Below are 23,238 nucleotides of genomic sequence, written 5' to 3' on the forward strand. Positions count from 1 at the left end.
TGCCACCAGGGAAGTCCAATAAAACAGCTTTAAAATGTTTCTTCTGCTGAACCAAGGAAACAGCACTGATTTGATGAGCACCTTGGCTGTGCGCAGCCCTTCCCCAACATTCACACGTTTAACCCTCACAAAACTGCATGAATGGTTTGCGTGTCCACTTAAAAGCAGGCAGAGAAGGCCCAGAGAGGGTTAGAAGCTTTCCTGAGGTCACACAGCAGGGAAGGGGAAAACCCAGAATTCCAGCTAAAGCCTGCCTAACCCCCAAAGTGTCTTCTTCCTACCTCGTACTCTGCAGCCCTGGTTCCCGGGTGAAGCTCTGGGGCTCTACTGTTGACCAAGACTTTCCACCAACAAGCAAATCGTATAAGCTCTGGACATCTGCAGCCTCTGTTCACAGTCACTTGCCAGCGCCATCGTTCAGTCCAGCTGGGACTCAAAGCCATGTCTTTGCACTCCTGGTCCGTTTACCCCAGGCCACTTCAAGAACAGACAGGTCAGGCGTAGGTAGAGGGAAGAGTCTGAAATTTGCTGTCAGACCCACCTCCAGCTCTGCTGTGTGACCTTGGACCAGTAGCTTGCCCTCTCTGGACCTAGGGCCCCCATCTATGAAAACGGATTACTACTTCCTACCACGCAGGTTTGTTGGATGTAATTCGGTCATTTAACAAGTCCTCTTATCTGCAGGTGCGTGCTAGGACAGAGGTTCCCAAACTTGCTCAACTCACAGTATCTTTGGAGTGTCAGGATTGTTTCGTAGATTTCCTAGGCCAGAATACCTAACAATTCTATTTATTAAGCAGTTAGGTCCAAACCACTTAATAAGCAGCTGTATCCTGACAACTTAGGAGCTGCTTGAAAAAGTAATGCACATAAATTGAGAGAAAAGATTGTAAAATTTTTATTTCGTTCTTAAGTAATACTTATTTACAATTACAATTTACAATAATAATCCAACTACTGCTGCGGGAGTGTGTGTGCCTCCTGGGCTCTGCCACACTTCTCAAACTCTTAGCATCAGACTGGACTCTGCCACCTGCATCTCCTGTTCCACACTGATTTTGTCACAGTTCTTGCTTTTTAGCACAGCAACCACAGAAAACCTAGCTTTGCAAAGATGGGGCATCATCAAAAAGAATGCAGCTCCATTGTGAAGCAGTTATACTCCAATAAAGATGGTAAAAAAAAGTAAATAAACTACAATCTATATGCACCCCAAAAAAAAAAGAATGTAGCTCAATCTGATGTTAAAACTGAACTTTCTCAAGCTAGGAGTTCACATGAGGCTGGAAGATGTCACTGTGTCTCCTCAACATTTTTTAAAAATCTCACAGCACCCCTGTGAGTTCATGGTGGCACCCGGGGGCATCATGGTGTATAGTTTGGGAACAATGGTGTTAGGTCCTGAAAATATGGCAAAAATGCAGCAGTATGTAAACAGACACAGTCTGCATTGTCAGGGATCCCGGGGTATATTGAAGATGGGGGAGGAGAAACAAGTCTATGAAAGAAATAACAATGGATCCACAGTATCACCTCCTCCAGAAGGGCCTCCCTGACTGCCTAGGCTAGGTCATGTTTCTCTCATCTGCACTCCCATGGCTCCTATAGCTACACAGCACTTGCTGCAGCTTATCGAAATGATCTGTTTATATGTTCAGAGACTCAAACACATACCTTGCTTGCTAGGAATGTATCCAATTGGTTCTTGTATCCCTTGGGCCCAGCAGGCTCAAAAAATGACAGTATTTGTTACTATTACTGTCATCGTCCTTGTTAGCAGTACTAATGCAGGCTTTATTGAGTTTCGTGGCTTTGTTGCAGCTTCCTTTCTTTGGTGGCGGCATGATAGATGGCCGCTGGGGGTCCCATCCAGAAGACATAAACCACAGCATGAAAAGTAATGAGACTCTGACAAAGACAGCGAGGGTTTTATGGGTGGCTCTCCAGAGAGGCATGTACGGATTCCCCAGGAGGCCCTGGCCCTTCACAGCCCTGCCCCCAGAACACCACAAATACGAGATGTGGAGATTTCCTGACCTGGATAGAACCCACATGGCCAGACGGTGGCCACAGTATATGTTTCCATTGATGAGTCATCCCCAGCAGCCTCACCTCGGCCAGCATGCCAGGCTCCAGCTGGGTGCCCTTCTTCATTTAAAAACTCCTGTCTCTGAGGAAGCAATAGCTCAGAGCAATTCACGATAGCCCAGGGAATTTGGGCAGGAGAAGGGCCCTTCATTATAGCAGAACCGTTAAGTGCACAGGACTTCAAATCCAGCAGGTCAGGTTTGCATCTCAGCCCTGCCACTTGCCAGCTGCGTGACTTTGAACAAGCCAAAGCCGGTGTCCTCATCAGAAAGAATGATCATGCCAACCATCAATATAGACGCTCATACAGTGTGTCTGGTATATAATAAGTGCTCAGTTAACATTGGTTGCTAATTACCACTCAGTTTCACTGCTCCGCTACTGTAGAGTATATTACAAATCATTTAGAGCAATAAGCAAGAAACCTGATTTTGAGCGTTTCACACAGATGTGCTCTAAAAATGTACATTTTTTCCTATACTTAAAGAGAGGGGGGAAATGGGAGGAAGATAAAAATGAGGGTAGGTTTGTGATTATGCCTATAAGACCATCAGTCCGAGTCACTTGAATTCCTGGGAGAGAACAGGTTGAAATCACACGGATTGCCGTCAGAATTGTTTAAACCTTAGACACGTGATTCTCAACCAGGGGTGAATCTGCTCCCCAGGGGACAATTGTCAAAAGCAATTTCTAGAGACATCTTTGGTTGTCACAACAGGGGAAGAGGAGTGCTACTGGCATCTAGTGGGCAGAGGCCAGGGATGCTGCCCAACATCCTACAGGGCACAGGACAGCCCCACCACAAAGAATTACCCAGCCCCAAATGCCAACAGCATCTAAGTTGAGAAAACAATCTTATTTCGAAGTGTGGGTACCTCCTCGGTGTAGGAATGTCATCGACCAGCCACCAGCCACATCTCAGCTTAAGAGTGGGGTCTTGGTCCAATCCGTATACGTAGCAGGCAGGAAAAAGTGAAGTCCAGAGACATGAATTGATTCACCCAAGGTAACACAGTGGATCCCGGCCTCCAGTTTCAAATTCAAGTCACTTCCTCATCACTTTCCTGCCATCTTCTGGGAGCTGAAGATAAATCCAGATGCCTTCAAAGACAGCTGGTTTCTGCCAGAGGTGGAATTCCATGTGGAATTCTTTTCAGACTCTTACTGATGGTTGGGTCAAAATTGAATTGGATTGACTTTGGAGGCAAAGACTCAAATCATGACTCAGCCAGTTCCTTCTTGTGGGACCTTTCACAAGAGACCTTCCCCTGAGCCTCAGTTTCATCATCTGTAAAATGGCTGTATGGTGCGGTGATTAACAGTGGACTCGGACCACTTGGATTTGAATCCTATCTCTCCCACTAACTAGCTTGACAGGTTACCCAGCGAGATACCCAACAGTTCTGTGCTTCATCTGCACCGATATAAAATGGGGAGAGTCATAACAATGTCTGTGCCTTGGGGTTGTTGTAATAATTAACTGAGTTTATAGGTACAAAAACTCCAGATAGTGCCTGGCTCATAGGATGCTCTCAGTAAACTTCAGCTATTCTGGTCAGTACTGTTACCATCTTTAAAGATCTAGGGGAGGATTAGAAATAATATTTGCAAATCATCTGGTACAGAATGGGTATTTGAATATTTTGGAAATCAGTGGATTAAATTATTAATTTCTTAACCATGTCAAGACACCAGAGCTGCAGTTCTGAGCCCTAAACCCTTCAGCCCTAAAGTTCTGGCTGGACTTTAAGAGTCTATTTCTGTTTTGTAAATCAGTTCATTTGTACCATTTTTTTAGATTCCACATATAAGTGATAACATATGGTATTTTTCTTTCTCTGTCTGACTGACTTCACTTTGTATGGTCATTTCTAGGTCCATCCATGTTGCTGCAAATAGCATTATCTCATTCTTTTTTATGGCTGAGTAATATTCCATGGTGTGTGTGTGTGTGTGTGTGTGTGTGTGTGTGTGTGTATTCCACATGTTTATCCATTCATCTGTTGATAGACATTTAGGTTGCTTACATGTCTTGGCTATTGTAAATGGTTCTGCATGTATCTTTTTGAATTAGAATTTTCTCCGGGTATATATGCTCAGGGAGTGGGATTGCTGGATCATATGGTAACTCTATTCTTAGTTTTTTAAGGAACCTCCGTACTGTTTTCCATAGTGGCTGCACTAATTTACATTCCCACCAACAGTGTAGGAGGGTTCCCTTTTCTCCACACTCTCCAGCATTTGTTATTTGTAGACTTATTTTTTTATTATTATTTTTTTTTGTGGTACTCGGACCTCTCACTGCCGTGGCCTCCCCCGCTGCGGAGCACAGGCTCCGGACGCACAGGCTCAGCGGCCATGGCTCATGGGCCCAGCCGCTCCGCGGCATGTGGGATCTTCCCGGACTGGGGCACGAACCCGTGTCCCCTGCATCGGCAGGTGGACTCTCAACCACTGCGCCACCAGGGAAGCCCATTTGTAGACTTTTTGATGATGGCCATTCTGACCGCTGTGAGGTGGTACCCCATTATAGTTTTGATCTGCGTTTCTCTAATAATTAGTGACGTGGAGCATCTTTTCATGTGCCTCTTGGCAATCAGTATGTCTTCTTTGCTGGCTGGACTTTAGAATCACCTGGGGAGCTTTAATAAGAATATTTGGGGGGACTGATTAAAATTCCTTAGGGGGCAGAGCCGGCTCACTGAATAACCTGGGGTGATTCTGCTATGAAGCCAGGTGAGAACAGCTGAGGACACCTCCCCTTCATCTTCCGACCTGCTGTCAGTCTCTTCCTTTACCTCCAGATCTAAGAATTTGTCCTTTGTCACCTTCTATCTCCGCAGGGCCAGGACAGTGCCTGGTACAGGAAATATTGTGGAATACATGAACATTAAGTTACATGAAGGCAGGGGCCATGTCTGTCTTGCTCATTGCTGTATGTCCAGGGCCTGGCACATAGAAGGTGCTCAAGAAATATTTGTTATACTCATTAATCTGTTCATTTATGAAAGAAAATTCTAGGGAAAGTTTGTAGGGAATTCCTTCTGCATTGCCACTGCCACCTGCTGGCCACTCTGCTACACTGCAGGTAATACACTTTTTTTTTTTTTTTTTTGTCTTAAGGATTTATCTTCTCTTAAGGATCACTTACTAGGAAGCTGGACTCCCAGGAGGATGGAAAGCCAGGGAATCAGATCAGCACTTACCTGGGGTCTGAGTCTTCACTCTCTCCCAGTAGAGCACTGGATTTCCAGGTTTCCTCTGAAAACCTTCCCTGACCTTCCCACCTCTGACTGACTCAGTGATGTTTCTGCTCTGTGTTTCTCCCATCACAGCTGCTACCAAGCACTGGGTTGCAATTACCTGATAACTGTTCCTCTCCCCCACTAGACTGAGTCCTGGGAAAATCGGAACCATGCTTCTTTAGTTCCCTGCTCTATACCAGCTCCTAGCACAAGCCTGGAACATAGGGACAGAGCAAGTGTCTGCTGGACTGAAATTTTTTTTTTTAAAACCCAAAGAGTGAATTCTAGACTCTGGAAGTTCATAAACTGTAAAGTGTAGTGCATGGGGCTGCATTTCCCAAGGAGTATTACATACTCCATTGGTGATACCCATGTGGCTTTAGGCAGTGCCCAGATTAACTTTTCAATGTTAAGAAAATCTTTAAAAATAAAACTGACATTTGAAACCTGTGATTATAAGAATGTTATTATTTGGGGTGAGGCTAAATTATGTAGCACTGTTTAAATGGAAAAATAAGTTAATAGAAATTTTTAAAAAGATTAAGTAAACAATAGTAAAGTTGGGTTGAAAGTATGACCAAAATTGTAAAACCCAGAAAAATAACCAGCGTTTACTGGGTTCTACTATATGTTGCTCACCCTCACGTGCGTGAGCTCACTTCATCATCATAGCAACCCTATGAGCTATCCCATTTCACAGATGAGGAAGTTGAGGCTCGCAGAGGACAAATATCTTACCCACAGGTGCATAACTAGGATCTGAATCCCGGGCCATTAGGCACTTGAGCCCAAGGACTTCTATTCTGTAATCTTCTTTCAGTTGAATTGATGTAAGGTCTTTTAAGAAACATTTATTGGGCACCTACTGTGTGCCAGACTGCTGAAGATACAGCAGCGAGTAAAAGCCAACTCCAACTCCACAGAGCCCAACCAGGTTGAAGAGCAAACTTTCAGAGGAATCATTAGGACTCGGTGCAGGGTTTGGGTCGTGATGTTATTGCCTGTGTATATTATAAGTAAGGCGTGCCCAACCTGTTTTTAAAACAACACATCAATATGCTATATAGGACTATAAAATGTCAAAGGAAAATTTTCCCTTCCTACAGCTCATACCCCAGGCACACTCCGCAAGGTTAATGATACCTTGCCAGTCCTTCTAGGTGTCTTCCGTGGACGCATAATACAATGCTGTCTTTAAGGGTTCCCGTGATTGATTGAAGGAAGACATTGTGGTTTGACCGGGGGCCCAGACATGGTAACATTGGCTGTTCTCAAGTGCCCGTGGGTGAACTTCAACCATAGAGATGACCTTGGTTTAGTGACGGGATTAGCTTTGGTCAGGCATTGGCTGAACCACCTGGTGCCTCATTTCTGGGAGTCTGAACTGAAGGGAATGCTAGTCCATATCTCTGCCTCTCTCTCTCAGCTGCTCTAACAGCCCCGCCCCTGCTGACTTGGGGGTCTCCTCCAGATGCCCCTTACTCTTTTGAGCTTCTCTCTCTGACAGCAGCTGCCATCTCTTTTTGTTTACTTGTCCATTTACATTTGTTTGCTTAAAGCACTGAGACCACAGTCGCTGGAGGGCAGGAATGGCGTCTGATTCGCCTTCTGGCCCCACTGCTGGGTGCGTTGTCTGGCATGCAGTAAACACTTGCTAAATGTGTTCTGAATAAAAGCTCCAGCGCCTGCCAAGGTGCATCTGCATTGTTGTAGCCACCCAGCGACCCAGCAAGTCCCTTTCTGCAGGCTGGCTTCCTGGATTGCAGGTATGGGAGGAAAACAGTTCTTCACCCCTGACGAAGGCTGTTATTGAATTACAAAGAAAAAAACCTTTCAACCTCAAGAGGTTGGAACCCTAGGAACCTTCGGAACCTTCTAAGCCAGGTCCCTGTCGACCCACCCATTCAAAGAGATCGAAGCCCCAATTCCTCATTAGTGGTGATTACTGTCACTAAGGCATAGTCATTCATTCATTTGTTCCTTGGAAAGGTGATACATTAAAATGCCTTCCTGAATGTCAGGCAGGTACCACGTGTAGAACAGTAGGGAGTGGTAAGGATTGTGTAACTGGGGAACATATTTCTTATCTAAGGGGGACAGCTTCTACTCAACACCATGTGAGTTGAGTGCTTGGGCTCCAGGTCACAATCATTGCCATGTAGTTATGTGAGCCCAGTATTATCTTATCTTCCAATGTTTCAGAAGAAGCCAGAAATTCAGATTATTACATGAAATACCCTGATTTGCACAAGCTAAGCAGAGCCCATGTGTAGGTCAAATTCACAGAGAAATAGGGTCTAGTTGGGACTTCTGTTATACTATGTGCCATCCACAATTTCCATGGGGCGAGGGGTTATATCTGTTTTATTCACCTCTGTGTCCTCAGTGCTACTTATGTGTTGGCACATAATAGGTGTTCAATAAACATTCATTGACCCAATGAATGAATGAATGCTTCCTGTGATGCAGGCAAGGTGCTAGGCACTGGAATTCCTGGCATGAACGTAAGATGAGTTTCCAGCCTGGGAGTGAGTGGGCAAGGTGAGAATCAAACAGTGCCATAAAAGATTCTGAGGCTGTGTTGGAGGTCTGTGAAGGTTATAGAACAGGGTTCCAAGAACAGGGCAATTCATGCTGCTGGGGACAGCTCTGGCTCCTTGGGGGAATTCTTGAGATCTGCCTTGTAAAATAAGGTGCTTGAAACAACCCATATTTATTATCTTACAGTTTCTGTGGGTCTGGAATCTGGGAACAGCTTAACTGGGTCCTTTGGTTCAGGATCTCTCATAAGAGAGACCTGAGTCTCATCTGAGGCTGGAGATCTCATCTGAAGGCTCAATCAGGGGAAGGATCCACTTCCAAGCTTTGGAGCTCCTACTCCAAAGACAGTGGAGAGTCTGCTAGCAAGACAGAACTACAGTCTTATAGAACATCCTCATGGAAGTGACAGCCCTTTGTCTTTGCTGTATTGATACTTTATTGGTTGGAAGTGAGTCACAGGTCCTGCTACAAAGAGCTGCAAAGAGTGTTAATACCAGCAGGTGAAGATTATTAAGGGCTGTTTTAGCCTTTCCACTGCACTCTCCTTTATTTTTTTTTAATTGGAGTACAATTGCTTTATAACGTTGTGCCAGTTTCTGCTGTACAATGAAGCGAATCAGCTACATGTATACGCATATCCCCTCCCGCTTGGACCTCCCTCCCACCCCCCTCCCCATCCCTCCCCTCCAGGTCATCACTGAGCACCAAGCTGAGCTCCCTGTGCTATACAGCAGGTTCCCACTAGCTAGCTATTTTACACATGGTAGTGTATTTATGTCACTCTCCTTTAGATAGGAAGGGGAAGGGCATCTCAGACAGAGGGAACAGCGTAGGCAAAGCACAAAAGGGTGAAACAGAGTAACCCATCTGGCAAAATGTGACTAGTTTGATGTAAACTAAGGAACCATTTGAGAGGGAGGCAGGAAGCAGATGGACAAAGCCCTAATAGCCCAATCTGGAGACCCTGCCTCTTCTCCAAGCGCAGTGGAATCACCAGGTGTGAGATAATAAAAGACCCACCTGCTCCACGTTCTAAACCGAGGGCCTGCAGCGTCAGGATGATGGCAAGCTGGGGGATTACACTAGTAAATTGTAAAAATCACTCAGATATTATAGGAATCCTTCAGGTAAAAGAGGCAGCATGTCATCTCTTCCGAGTTTCACTAATCAACTGAGTATTGGAAGCTGTGGACAGAAGCTTGTTTCTCTGAAACATGTATGGCAGGTGCAGCTGTGATATGTAAAGACTTGGGTCTTTGTACAGCAAAGCAAGATCCAGAAGGAGCAAAATGTTTTAGGATTTGGCATAGAAAACCCCTTGTTCTCTGTTTGTGGGAATGTAAAATGGTGCTGCCACTGTAGAAGACGGGATGGTGGTTCCTCAGAAACTTACATGTAGGATTACTGTATGGTCCAGAAATCCCACTTCTGGGTATCTACCCACAGAATTGAAGGCAGGGTCTCAAAGAGGTATTTGCACACCCATGTTCATAGCAGCTTTATTCACTATAGCCGAAAGGGGAAGCCATTCAAGTGTCCATTGACAGATGGATGAATAAACAAAATGTTTGTCCAGCCATACAATGGAATATGATTCAGCCTTAAAAAGGAAGGAAATTCGAACACAAGCTACAACATGGATGACCCTTGAGGATATTATGCTCAGTGTAATAAGCCAGTCGCAAAAAGACAAATACTGGATGATTCCACTTATATGTGGTCCCTAGAGTAGTCAAAGTCATAGAGACAGAAAGTGGAATGGTGGTTGCCAAGGGTTGGTTGGGAGGGGAGATGGGAACTTAGTGTTTAATGGGGACAGAGTTTCCATTTGGGAAGATAAAGAGTTCTGGAGGTTGATTGTACAACAATGGGAATGTATTTGACACTGCTGAACTGTATACTTGAAATGGTTAAGATGGTAAATTTTATATTATGTAGATGTTACCCAATTTAAATTTTTTAATAGTAAGACTTTTTAATGTTTCAGGATGTGTAGTCTTGTGTGCACAGCAGTTTCTGCTGGCTTTCCAGTCCATCCAGGTGCTGAAAAGGAACTAGATCACACGCTGGCCCTGGAATGGGTCAAACTGTCAGGTTCAACTCTCCAATAAGTCTTAAGCTAGCAGGTGTCATTTATGATGCTCCTACTGTATATGTTAGGGTCATTTGTGTTCCTACTGTATACCAGGCCCTGAGCTTCCAGCATGCCTGAACAGGCTCATCTCGAGTGAGGGAGACTGTTAGTAAATAATTAAATACAATACAGTGTATGCAATGCTGTGGTGGAGGAAGAGCCGGAGAGATTAGTGACTCAATTAGGGGTAGGGGGCATCACGGAAGGCTTCCTGAAGGAGGAGATATGAGGACTGAGTATTGAAAAACAAGACGTATCCCGGCTGTGTGGGCAGATGAGGTATAAGGTGAGAAGCAGGAGGAATATTTCATAATTTAGCGACACCACCGTCCATTATTTACTGAGTACTTACATTTCAAGGGCGTGCTAAAGCATTTGCACGTTATCTTGTTTAATCTTCCAAGTCCCTGTGAGGTAGGTACTGCTATTATTGCCATTTTACTGATGAGGAAACTGAAGCTCAGAGAGGTTGTGGCCCTTGCTGGAGGTCACACAGCTAGTAAGTAGCAGAACCCAGATTTTTAACCCAGATTCCACAGCTCAGTATATCCTACTGTGCCCATGTGTAACCCATGCCCAGAGGTGGGAGAGGGAAAGGGGAGTTTGAGGAGTGGGCAACAGTTCAGTTCAAGGTGGGGATGCAGAGAAATGATGCTGGAGAGACTGGCCTCGGATCACACAGGCTCTGAGTAGGAGTCCCCAGAGATTTACATCGTCTCATCAGAGCTCCTTTTGGCTTGCATTTCAGCGGAGGAGTCCCTGGCATGTGACAACCCAGGGTTACCTGAAAATGGGTACCAAATCCTGTACAAACGACTCTACCTGCCAGGAGAGTCCCTCACCTTCATGTGCTATGAGGGCTTCGAGCTCATGGGCGAAGTGACCATTCGATGCATCCTGGGACAGCCATCCCACTGGAATGGGCCACTGCCCGTCTGTAAAGGTAAAGAAACCACCGCCTCCCCACCCCCGGAGTCCCGGGGAATGAGGGACCCAGAGATGTAAAGACTGACTTGCAGCGATTCTAAACTTGCTCTAAAAAGCCAGGCTACTGTGTTTCACTAAATCTAAGACACCACCGTTATTTTCTGCACTGCTGAGGAAGGACATGGCTTCCAATTAAACTATGACATGGTGCCTTCTCCTTGCTTAGCATTTTTGTTTTTACTTACTAAAAGAGCTTAGGTTTTTATCATAAAGGAGAGGCAGCCTGCTTTTGGCTCCTGCTTGGACAGCGTGGCTGAAACGTTTCCCCACCACCACTTGGTTCCGAAGGGTGATGGGTGTTCCCCTGTCGCCTCTGGGCGTTCTCCCAAGATGCTCACACCTATCCTCCAGGTACTGATGGTCCTGGGCTGATGATTGCACAAGCACAGGCATCTTGAGCGCCACCTGGTGGCAGCGATTGTAATACCCCAGTGATTGTAAGACACCCCCCATCTCAGAGATGGTGAAAACGGGGGGAAGTGTATTTTAGAATCAGTGAACCACTCATCGTTGAAATTAAGTTAGGGCACACCTAGTGAGATTTGGATCCATTTATCCGTGTCTTTGAGGTGTGAAATTCATAATCATATCCTAAGTACGTTCAACGCTTTAGGCAAGTGGATTTAACCTTTTATGGTGTTAGTACCCTTTTGAGAATCAGGCAGAAAGCTCTGAATTCTCTCCCCCGGGGGAACTGAAACATGCAGTTTTACATGTCTACTTGGGAACCCGTAACTTCAGCGGATCCCCAAATGCTCGTTCATGAAGTCCAGCGTTCAGGCTTAAAAATACTTTCCCGGCCAGAATTTCTACTCCTGGGTATAGGCACAAAGTAATTGAAAACAGGTATTCAAACCAACACTTGTACAAATGATCGTAGCAGCATTATTCACAAAAGATGGAAACAACCCAAATGTCCATCAGCTGGTGAATGGGTAAGCAGAATGTGGCATGTTCATATAAGGGAATATTGTTCAGCCATAAAAAGGAATGCTATAACATGGATGGACCTTGAAAAGGTGATGCTCGGTGAAAAGAAGCCAGACACAAAAGGTCACGTATTGTATGATTCAGTTCGAATGAAATGTCCAGAGTAGGTAAATCCGTAGGGATGGAACTCAGAGTAGAGCTCCCCAGGGGCTGGTGGGGAGGGAAGAGCAACTGCTTACTTGGTACCGAATCTCCTTTTGAGATGATGAAAACGTTTTAGAACTAGATAGAGGGGATGCTTGCACAACATTGTGAACGTACTAAACGCCCCTGAATTGGGCACTGAATTAAAATGGTTAATTTTATGTCATGTGAATTGTACCTATAAAAAAAGATTTTCCCTGCATCACCCCATTGAAGCCTCGTGACCATACTCTGAGAGAGGTGAGCCGTCATACCCATTTCACAAATGTGGACAGAGAAGCTCACAGAGGTTAAGTGACTTACCCCAAACCACACAACTGGTATAAGACAAATTTAGGATTTGAACCCACTTCTGCTAATTATAAATTCCCTGCCCTTGAAACCCCACCGGGTGAGGCAGTGCTGGCCCCTCAGGTACGACAGACCGTCTAGCAGGAAAGACATTGTCTTGGGAGACCATTGCCCTTTTCTCTCCTCTCCACTTCCACTCCTGTGACCCACCCTGCCAACTCTGTCATGAAATAATAAATCACTTCCTCTTCCCCAAAAAAGTGGGGTCCATCGTTTGTGGTCTGGAGTTGGAGAAATGACAGAGCACCAGTGTGAGACCACCCCCTGGGACTCAGGGGCCCTGGGTTCCCAAGGACGCTGCCCTGGCAGGTCCAGGAAAGGGCCCAGGAAGCTGCCTCTTAGCACGTGCCCCCGGGGCCCACTGATCACACTCAGAGGTTCAACATTTCCTTCCATTTCTAAGATTTCATGGAAGCTCATGCCCTCCCAGACACGCAGTCAAGGTCCCATTCATGTCTTGGGTAGGAAGCATCTGCCTTAATCTTTCCATTTTCCTAATGCCCTGGCTCCAGAGATGTCTGCAGTCAGTTAGTTAGCTTTTTTGTCGGCTGGTTTTGTTATCATCACATGATAACGATGAAAGTCAGAGAGTCACTTTGACCAAAGCTCTAACTAGGAAATCTCCGTATTATGTAGGACACCGCTATTGCTGGGCCTTTGGGGGCCAGCTCCTCCCACGACCTTATCATGCAATCTTTCCATCGAAGCCCTTCACTCTGGGGGTTTTGCATCCCTGAACCCCGTCCCTGTGGGTATATTTTTGTGCTCAGCTATCATGATGACTTGGATGCCAAAGCATGAAGACACCAGCCCCCATCATCCTGAACTTCCAGAGGAGTTGTACAGGGAACCCAGGGAAATAAACCAACTCCAGAGAGTTCCAGTCTATGGCAATGAAGGAATGAAAATATGGAATAAAAATCCTATATTCCAAATCAATATGGAATAAAAGTGAAGTTAGAAAGGTTCATATAAATGTATATTTCAAAGCAGGAAAACAATTTCACCTCTGGCTGGGCTCAGGATTTTGGATTTGGAATTTTGTCTTGCCCCTCACCATTCATCAGCCTTGGTCCGACACAAAAACACTGAAGAGACCAGGACTATGTAGTTCAGAGCAAAGGCCCAAGAAAGCCAAGCAAGTTTAAATCCTGCCTCCATCACTTAGGAGCTGTGTGGTGTCAGAGAAATCACTTCGCTTCTCTGAACCTCTGTTTGCTTATCTGTTAAATGGGGATGAGAATAGTATCTACCTAATGAGATTGTTGTGAGTGTTAAGTGAGCAAATATATATAAAGCTCTTGATGCCCAGTATCTGACATATGGTGAGTATTCAGTCATTATTGTCCTTTTCCTTTCATATCTGTCTCATCTTCTCTCAGGAACCTAGGAAGGGAATGAGGCATTTCCACTAATTCCGGTAGCCTAAGATTTAAAAAAATAAACAAAACCACAGCACTACAGCAAAGCATGGAATGGACTTTTGCACCTAATTGCGGGGGGGGGGGGGATGCTTCATGCAAACAGAGTGAATTCACTTGACATTGATCAATGCTCCAATTTCTCTTTCAGTTAATCAAGACAGCTTCGAACACGCTTTAGAAGGTGAGTCCCACGAAGAAAAAAATCCCATAAACCGAGCTAATGGCAGAAAGCAAGGGAAGGTCCTTGGAGATCCTTATCGAGGCGTTAACAGAAAGTTAAGCAGAAATGCTGCCTTCACACTGCTGAGGATAATTTCAAAACAAATGACATTGTAAAGAAAAAAAAAATCATTGAATTTGTAACTTATAGTCCTAACTATGACCTAAAAGAGATTTGACGCCCGTTCTGTTCATGATGACGAGGTAAAAACATCTGGGAGTTCACGTGCCTGAGAAACACATACCCTCTTGTAAAACTTTGCAGCCATGTGGTGCTATTTGGGGGAGCTAAATCCAGAGATGCCTCACCCTTCATGCTGAGCAAGCTCCTGGTTTTGGGAGGGAAGGGTCTTCCCCAGGGGATGCTCTGTGGTCTGTTTTCCCCTCCGTCTTTTTCTTCCCCAAAATAGCTGTCCCTGGATCCCCCTTGTTTTCTGTTCTTGTTAGAAATTACCAAGTGAGATTTATTAATGTGGAACAGATGCTAAAAGTGATCCAGGATTTTGTTTTATCTTCCCTTTTCAATGCATCCTACACGTAAAATGTTCTGCATTCTGTATAACCTTCGTTCAGTTTGGTACAAAACCACTCACTGGGCTGTCGTGTCAGGAAAAAAATAACATATTTTGTTTAAAAAAAAAGTTTTAACCAATTGGACAGTTTTTTAAATTATTTTTGGAGCCACTTATCTTTCTGACAATAAATTGTTCACTCAGAATCTGGGGCAGTGGAAATTACATGTCATTAGTTGCTCTCTTCTGCAACAGATGACATTTTAATCCAAGCAGACAGAGCTGGAGCTCAAATACATGTGTAGGCTGTGGGGAGCATGTATCGGTCACTCCGCTAGAAGAAGAAGGGCATTTGTGGTGTTAGGCTCTATGCAGGCCCTTCCTTCGCTGTCTTGCACCGGCCAATGGACCATGAGAACATCTCAAAGGCCTGGGTTGCTCAGCGGGTGTGATGCCATCGTAATGTTCTGGGCTCGCACATTTATCATGGGTATTAAGACTGATTTTTCAGACCCAAGGAGTGGTGGCTAACGGATTGCAGATTTGCTTAACGCCGAGCTCTGTTAGACGTGGCTGTGGAGAACGGCAGAGTGTGTCCAGAAGGGATGTGGAGTCTGCCTTCAAGCCTTTCTCGGAAAACGCCCCCTTCCCCGCCTCCACCTCCACAATAATCATCATAGTTCTTGTGATTTCCTCTAACCACTGGGAGGTAGCGGGAGGCCCCAGGTGAGGCCGAGAGGGTTGCCTGAGAGTGTGCAGCCGTGGCCTCTGAGGGTGAAAGCTGTGTCTTCATGGTTAGGGTGTCATGGGGTGTGCGGTTGGGGTGCCATGAGGTGTGCAGGTACCGAGCACTGACCCAGCTGCTCAGCACCCTCTGCTGGAGGGTCTGATTGAGCAGGTCTGGGAGGGACCTGCCAGTCTAGACACAACTCTGTCTTCTCCATGGACTGTCAAGCAAATCTGCCTTTCCAGTTAGCACGTTGGGGATTTTCTCCAGGTCTTCCCTGGAATTGGATTTTAACCAGATTTCAACTGATGACCACCCCATCCAAGAATAGGTCTGGGGCTCTGTTGCCAAGAACCAGCACCATTTCCTTTACTCTTTGCCTCTTCTCCCTTCTGGAGATGGTTCTCCAGTGGCTGGCCCTGTGACATTAGGTCTTGGAGTGGGTGCAGGGCTGGGAGGGCGGGTACTCCCCTGGGAGCCAGGGGCCTTCACCGGCTTGTGCATTTAGTAGCAGAAGCGGCAGCCGAGACGTCTCTGGAAGGGGGAAACGTGGCACTGGCTATCTTCATCCCGGCCCTCCTCATCTCCTTGCTGCTGGGAGGAGCCTACATTTACATCACCAGGTACGGGGCTTCGGGTGGGAGTGGGGCTCTCACCCACTCGGCGACCAGCGTGCTGAGGGGCTGGGCTCGTCATGGACCCTGAGCCTCAAGGTCTCCACTCTTGGGGACAGTGGCATTTGTGTGATTGAAGGGATGGTGTGATTCAGTTCAACTCTGAGAAGTATTTAGATCGTGCGCCTGCCAACCCTTCATGGTAGGAGGGCTGAGCATGCAGCAGCAAATCAGAAGACACTCTCCTGACCCCACAGAGCTAATGTTTAACGGGAGAGAGAGACATTTCCTATTGCCAGGCACACTGACTCATTCTCTCCTTCATTCACTCATTCATTCCCTCACTTACTCAACATGTATGTACTGACAGTCTAATGTCATTGTCCCAGGTGTCGGGGATCATAGAACGTGCCTTTAACAAGGAAGGAAGATATTCATCTATGGCTAGCATATTCACTAATTCGTTCAATTTCACAATTATTGAGCACCGACTCTGTACCAGGCCATTTTCTGGGCTCTAAGACCATTGTGAACAAAACAAAAAGAAATCGTTGACATGTGGGGCACAGGTTCTAATGGGGGAAGAGAGACAATAAGTAAAGTATAATATAAAAGTAAGTAGTACATTAGAAGGTGAAAAATGCAGGGAGAAAAAGAAAACTTAGAAGAGAGAAAAAGGGAGCTGGGGTGAGGCAGTGGTTGCATTTTAAGTGGGGGAGGGGTGGAGGAGGCCCCAGTGAGAAATCACATTTGAGTAAGAGCTTGAAAGCAACAATGAGTAAACTATGCAGATATCTGGAAGAGGAGGATTCCAGGCAGAGAAGCAGCCATGTGCAAAGGCCCTGAGGCAGGCATTTGCCTACTTTAAATGGTCCCTAGGAGCTCACAGTCTGGAAGGGGGAAGAGGAGAAATACACACGTTATCACACACTATAATAAACACAATAAAGGAAAGAGACAGGGTGTGGGAACAGAGACCAGATCTAAATAGGTGGTCAGGGAAGGCTGCTCTGAGGCAACACGGTATATACTTAATAAATGCTCATTATTATTGCGCTTGCCCTTTGCATTAAAGAGGGACTTGTATCATCTTACAGGAGAAAACACATTAAGCTCCAGTAAGGGGAGGTCCGGGGTTTTAAGGATCACCGACTGGGTTAGAAGTTGAGAGCGATTATGATTTCAGCTTTAACCCCACTCGGATTCTCACTTACAAGAGGCCGTCTCCACACATCCTCCTTGTTATCCATGGAGGTGCCCATGCTCAGGAAGTGGCACCCACCATTCCCCTGAGGGACTGTAAGGTGTCTCCTCGTCCAGGAAAAGTAACTTCTCTTCCCTTCACCGTCTCTTCTCCAGATGCCGCTATTACTCCAACCTCCGCCTGCCCCTGATGTACTCCCACCCCTACAGCCAGATCACCGTGGAAACCGAGTTTGACAACCCCATTTATGAGACAGGGGTGAGTGGGTCTCTCTTCTCTCCCTGGTGCCTCCCTCTTTGCTCTGAATCCATCGACATCAAAACGGGAGGTTCAATTTCTTTTTGCTCGCGATGCTGCTGGCAGAAAGGCATGGCCAGTGGTCCTCCTGTCTCATCCCCGCCAAGACCCCTATTGAGGTAACTGCTGGAGAACTCAGCTCGTTCTGGGAATTGATGACAAGCCTGTAACTCTTTGTTCTTAGCAGAATGGCCACAGAAAGAAGGGGCTGCACCAGAGACCCATGGAGAGACAGCCAAAATGGGTCCGAGCCCAGCGGTGGCCTGGTGGCAGTGGGCAGCATTCCCAACATCTTATTAAACTACATTCCTTATTGAATGGCAGTGTGCACCGTCCCCACACATTTGAGCAGCAGCCTTGTGTTGGTACTAGGGACACAGCTGAACCAAATAGACACAGTCCTTCCGTTAATGAGCTTATAAGCTCACAAAGGAGACAGATACCAATAATAGTAGTAGTAGTAGTAGTAGTAATGGTAATAGTAATATTATGGGCCAGGCGCCTTAAATGCATAATCCCCTTCAATCCTTGTAACTCTTTGTGATGGATTCTCTAGTTATTTCTGATTGGCTGATGAGGACATTGAGGTTCAGGGAGAGGAAAAACGATTTGGTCAAGATTGCACACAGCCAGAACACACAGCCTGCAGCCAGGATGCAAACTCTGTTAGCCTCTCTTGCCTCTCCTTGAACCTCAAACAATCAAATACGCCAGTGAATATCTTGATTGCAACAAACCGTAATTTTTAAGGGCCATGAAAGAAATTGGACAGGGTGCTATGAGTGTGTGATGGGATGGGAGAAGGCCATCTCATCTCATCTTTGAGAAAGCTGAGTCATATCAGGTGGCTGAAAAAGATGCCAGGAAGACAGGAGAGCACGTGCAAAGGCCCAGAGGCATGTGTGAAGAACAAGAAGGCTGGTCATGCGTTTGCAAAACCACAACCTTCAAATTCACTGTGTGACGATGTACAATCATCTCCCAATATTGGGGGCATAAACTTGTTCCGTGTCCGTGCTAACCTTGCAGCACTGCTGCTTCCTCTGACCTCCTGTTATCAATTGATGTGTAATGATATTTTTGCAAATTTAGGAGCCTAAAGGACACACATTTATTACCCCATAGATTCTGTAGGTCAGGAGTCCAGGCACAGCTAATGTAGGTCCTCTGCTCCAGGACTCACAGGCTACAATCAAGGTGTCAGTCAAGGCTGCAGTCTCATCTGCGGCTTGACTGGGGAAGGATCCACTTCCAAGCTCACATGACTGTTGACAGCATCCAGTTTCTTGCAGGTCGTTGGACTAAGGGGCTCAGTTTCTTGCATGCTGTCAACCTCAGCTCCTTTGTATGTGTCCCTCTCCATAGAACAACTCACAACATGGCAGCTTGCTTTTTCAGAGTCAGCGAGAGAGAGAGAGAGAGGTCACAATCCTACAAAATATAAACACGGCAGTGACATCCTAGCACCTTTGCTGTATTCTGTTGCTTAGAAGCAAATCATAGGTTCTGCATACAGTTAAGGGGAAGGGATCATACAAGGAATGTGAATACCAGGAGGTTGGGGACCATGAGGACCACCTTGGAGCCTGCCCCCCAGACTTGCATCTACCATGAAGCACAGACAGAATTGCTTATCTGTGTTGACCCAGTGGGAACTGTAGACCTCCATTAAAGCATGTGACAGTGACATGGGGCCGAGCCTATGACTTCTTATATCTCCCTACTCCTCTGCCCTGGGGGCCTGGAGTATATTACACACACTCCACGAGTATTGGAGAAATTGAACTGGTTGCTGCCTACGTGTTGTGGTCATTTTAGATATGGCACTGGTAAGACAAGGTCATATGTTATTTTACATTGTGTATAGCTTGTTTCTGAATCCTCAGAGAAGGTCAAGCTGATGAAAAATAGCCCTTTAGAAACTAGACCTTATTAAGACTTATTCGTGTATGTATCAGTCACCTAGCACTATGATAATGCTGAGTAACAATCCCAAAACTCAGTCGCTCAAAGTAACAAGCGTTAATTTGCTCATCAGTCCATGGGACAGTGTTTTCAGCTAGTTTCAGCTGGGTGGTAGTCCTGGTTTGGCAGTGCTCACTCACACATCTGTGGTTGGCTGATGACTCAGGTCTGCTGTCCATGACTCTCATCTTCTTGCCGGCACTAAAGGCCATCAAGGCATGCTCTACTCGTGGTGAAGGCAGAAGGGCAGGACGCCAGCAGCAGAAACACACAGGCACTTTTCAGGCCCCTCTTATGACCCACTTTCCCATAACCCATTGGTAAAAGCAAGTCAAGTTTAGAGTAAAGAGCACTGCAAAGTCCTATGTCCAATATCTTGGATACAGAGAAGGGTGAAGATCCAGAACGATTCATGAGTCACTCTGCCACGCAAGGGGTCAACAGATCTGTGCTTCTCTCTCACACAGGAAACCAGAGAGTATGAAGTTTCCATCTAGAGAGAGCTCCACGTGAGAAGGGAACTTACAGATACAAACTCAACTACAGCCTCCTCGAGAAATTCATCCAGAGACCATGTGGCATTTGATGGAAAGCCCAGAGTGTCGGCTGTCTTTTCTTTAGACTCTTTACTGAAGACTTTCTGTTTTCTTCACTGTATTTATTATATTTAAAATCGAAATAGGTGTGGTTGGATGTATTGCAGCTGCAGCCAAATTTGTGGTACAGCCTCAATCCTGAAGGCAGGTGGAGGACCTGTAAAATAGCAAACACAGCAGTAGAGGGAAAAGGAAAAAAACAAAACAGCAACAGGCTGTTTCTCCTATCAGCAATGCCGTGCTACGGCTGCATCGACTTGCATGCATCTTCAGGATCCATGCCCATGGTGTTTTTCGTACAAATCTAAGTCCCAAGGTTAGGTTGGAAAAGGGCATTTCTTGTTGGATTAACTTGGGTTGAAATTTAGCACAGAGACTTAAACAGCACTACTACAAAACCAGTCTGTTTTCTCCCTTCCAATTTCCTCAGCTGCTAAAAGAACCTGCCCCGTCCCCTCCCTCCCATGGCCCCTCTGAAGGCAGCAAAGGTGTTACACAAACATTCTCTTTCACCACCCTGGCCTCGCTGGATGCTGGCAAACTAAGAAAATGTTTTCTTTCTATAAAGGTGACAGGTGACAAAGGAAAGTTTTCAGAGAAGATGAGAGATCTGAGAGTTCCAGTGAAGAAGTGGATGAGGGGCAAAGCTGGCTAAGGGAATCGAGAGAATAAAATGATACTCTTTCACCGATGAAAGAGCAGGTAATTTATGCTCCAAGGGCCAGAATCGATCACCTTGTTCAACAAGGCCACCCTCAAGCTGTGATGATAGATCCGTAGTCTTTGCAGGCGTGAGCAGTACCGCCCGTAGTGTTAAGAGGCTTTGGGTTGCAGGGGAGAAATCCAGGGGTGAGCTCTGTTTCCCTCCCAGGGTGCTGCACTGTCACTCTAAAAGGTGGCACCTTCAGAATACACTTGCAATCAGGTATTTTGGAGGGAGGGAGGGTCCTATGAGAAGAAACGACTTTTCTATTCTCTGAAGCTCTGCCCGGATGTTGGATGGTGGCGTGAATGCTTGACCATAGAGGTGCCGAGGAACAGGAACGGGGGGCTTAAAGCCACAACGGCATCCACGTCACACAATTTGAACTCCAGTGAGGAGAGAAGGAGGAATTTTAGGCCAGAAAGGAACTCTTAGCATCTCATTAATCCCGCATCCTGGTATTTGATCAGAGTCCTTTCACCTCAACCCAGTAGGACTGGTGAGTGTGTGATTATCTGGAAGATTCTTTTCTAAATATAGGTGTAAAGAGAAGGCAAGGGGTGAGGATGCTTGGAAAAGTGCGTGTGAGGCTAATTCATCTCCCTAGTGTCAACCAGTGGCTCAGAGAGGCCCAGCGGCTTTTGGGGTGCTCTTTGGAGCCTTCCCATGCTCTCTGGAATTGTTTTAAATCAGCTGGTTTTCAAACAAGACCTTTCTGGCTGCCATGCCTTTGGGAGAATGGCTGGGAGTCCATGTTTTGGTAGCTTGCTTAGGAAGCATCCGAAACAGAATATGGCAGTTGGCTTTGCACATGTGTGTACACACACACACACACACACACACACACACACACACATCCCCTCCTCCCATCCGGGACCGTGGACCTCAGTCCTGGGGGGGTCTGAGGCCCAAATATTTTCCTTCTGTCAGAAAAGAATCCTGCTCATCTGCTTCTTCAAGCAGGCATTCATGATGCACAGCAAGAGATAATAAAAGGCTGCTGTCCAGCTGCCCAAAGCCCACCCCGTTATATGAAAGAACCAGAGGAGAAATGTTCCAGGCCATTAGTGAGCGATGTCATGTCTGGAGAAAGACCAGCAATGCAAATAATGCAAACTTTTTTTTGAAGGCAGAATCAAATCTTTGCTTTTATATCTATTTGATGCTGATTCTAATCCTAACCCTGGGTCATCCAGAATGAAGAACTCTATTAATGATATTTAATTTTAGAACATACTGTGGTTACATGAACACTAAATATTTGCCTTTCCTAAAGACTGACAAAATATAAAATCTTTATTCTAACCCTGTTCCCTGAAACTGGCCAGGCCATGGCCCAGGAGTTCTTATTGGCTGTTGGATGGGGTAGAGAGGTGTTGATTTTTCTTTTTCTTCCAGGATTCCAATGTCTTAGTTCTGTCCTAGTCATATAGCACCTGTGACCATGTTTTATTTTTTTAATTTTTTTTGTGACCATGTTTTAAAAGTTTGTTTTAGTCAAAAGATGGATCATGCAAGCTTGACAATGTACAGTGTGATTGAAAAGACAGGTCGGTGTCTATTTTTCTTTTTAAAATACCTGAATGTGTCTTTGTAATATGTAAAGGTAAAACAAATCATAATAATCGTGCCAAAAATTTACCAGGCATCTCATTTCAGCTCATGTCATGTCTGTTTTTAATAAGCTCAATGTTAAAACCCGCTGGGATTAAATATTTTTGAACAGGATACAATCTTAAACTTGAGAACAGACTGAACCTTCCTACAAGCTACTCTTTGTAAAACATCGGGGAAATACGTTTACAGAGATTTCGAGCTTCAAAGAATGCATGTGATGGTGCGTATTACATGCTAATTCGTATAAGCTGTATCTGCCAGCTACCACCCTGTGCTTTAAAAATGCACACACTCAACCCTCTTCAGCTTGGGACTCATCTTTCTGCTTCTTTTGGTGGTAGAGGGTAGAATCATTTAGCCAGCTTAAGTATTCTGGTTGCTACTTGATGGCCATCCTTATTTAGTTCCACGGACATGCTTTAAAAATGACCTTTTGAAGCCAGCTCCTTGGAGAGCCTGCAGAACCTCAGGCTGATAGCTTTGGAGACTGCCGAACAGCCCAGCAGGAAACGAAGTGGCTACGTGATCCAAATGGTTGTACGAGCAGACGGACGGGACTGGGCAAATACGTGGGTACGTGTAGGCTGAGCGTGAACCTTGGGCAAAAATGACCTTTCTTTTGGTCAATCCAAAGGGTATGACTTTCCTATGTTTTTGAGGTCGCTGGGTCATTTGAGGTCCCGTTTTATTGAGTTGTTCGGAACCCCCAAAGGTAGGCTTTCTCCTGGGAAGTTTTCATTTCCATTTTATGCCCAAATAGAATTAAACGCAAAACAAACTTTCTAAGCTAGAATAATGAAATGAAGTCATTTTCCACTTTGTATATATTGATGCTAATAAAAGAAATGAAAAAGAGTCAAAGCTATGGGGTTTTTGTTAC

At 45.6% G+C, this 23,238-nt stretch overlaps 1 protein-coding gene across 1 annotated transcript in view; it reads left to right on the forward strand.

The window, feature by feature from the left end:
• The window catches only part of SEZ6L (seizure related 6 homolog like), a 198,444-nt gene extending 176,853 nt beyond the window's left edge, over nt 1–21,591 (forward strand). Inside the window, exons 13-17 of the mRNA XM_060029303.1 lie at nt 10,757–10,951; nt 14,053–14,085; nt 15,871–15,985; nt 17,336–17,438; nt 19,910–21,591. Coding sequence (XP_059885286.1) covers nt 10,757–10,951; nt 14,053–14,085; nt 15,871–15,985; nt 17,336–17,438; nt 19,910–19,939 — 476 coding nt within the window. The 3' untranslated portion in view covers nt 19,940–21,591. The remainder of the gene's footprint in view (nt 1–10,756; nt 10,952–14,052; nt 14,086–15,870; nt 15,986–17,335; nt 17,439–19,909) is intronic.
• The last annotated feature ends 1,647 nt before the right edge of the window (nt 21,592–23,238 follow it).

Source organism: Delphinus delphis, chromosome 13 (assembly GCF_949987515.2).
Source record: "Delphinus delphis chromosome 13, mDelDel1.2, whole genome shotgun sequence".
Taxonomy (NCBI): domain Eukaryota; kingdom Metazoa; phylum Chordata; class Mammalia; order Artiodactyla; family Delphinidae; genus Delphinus; species Delphinus delphis.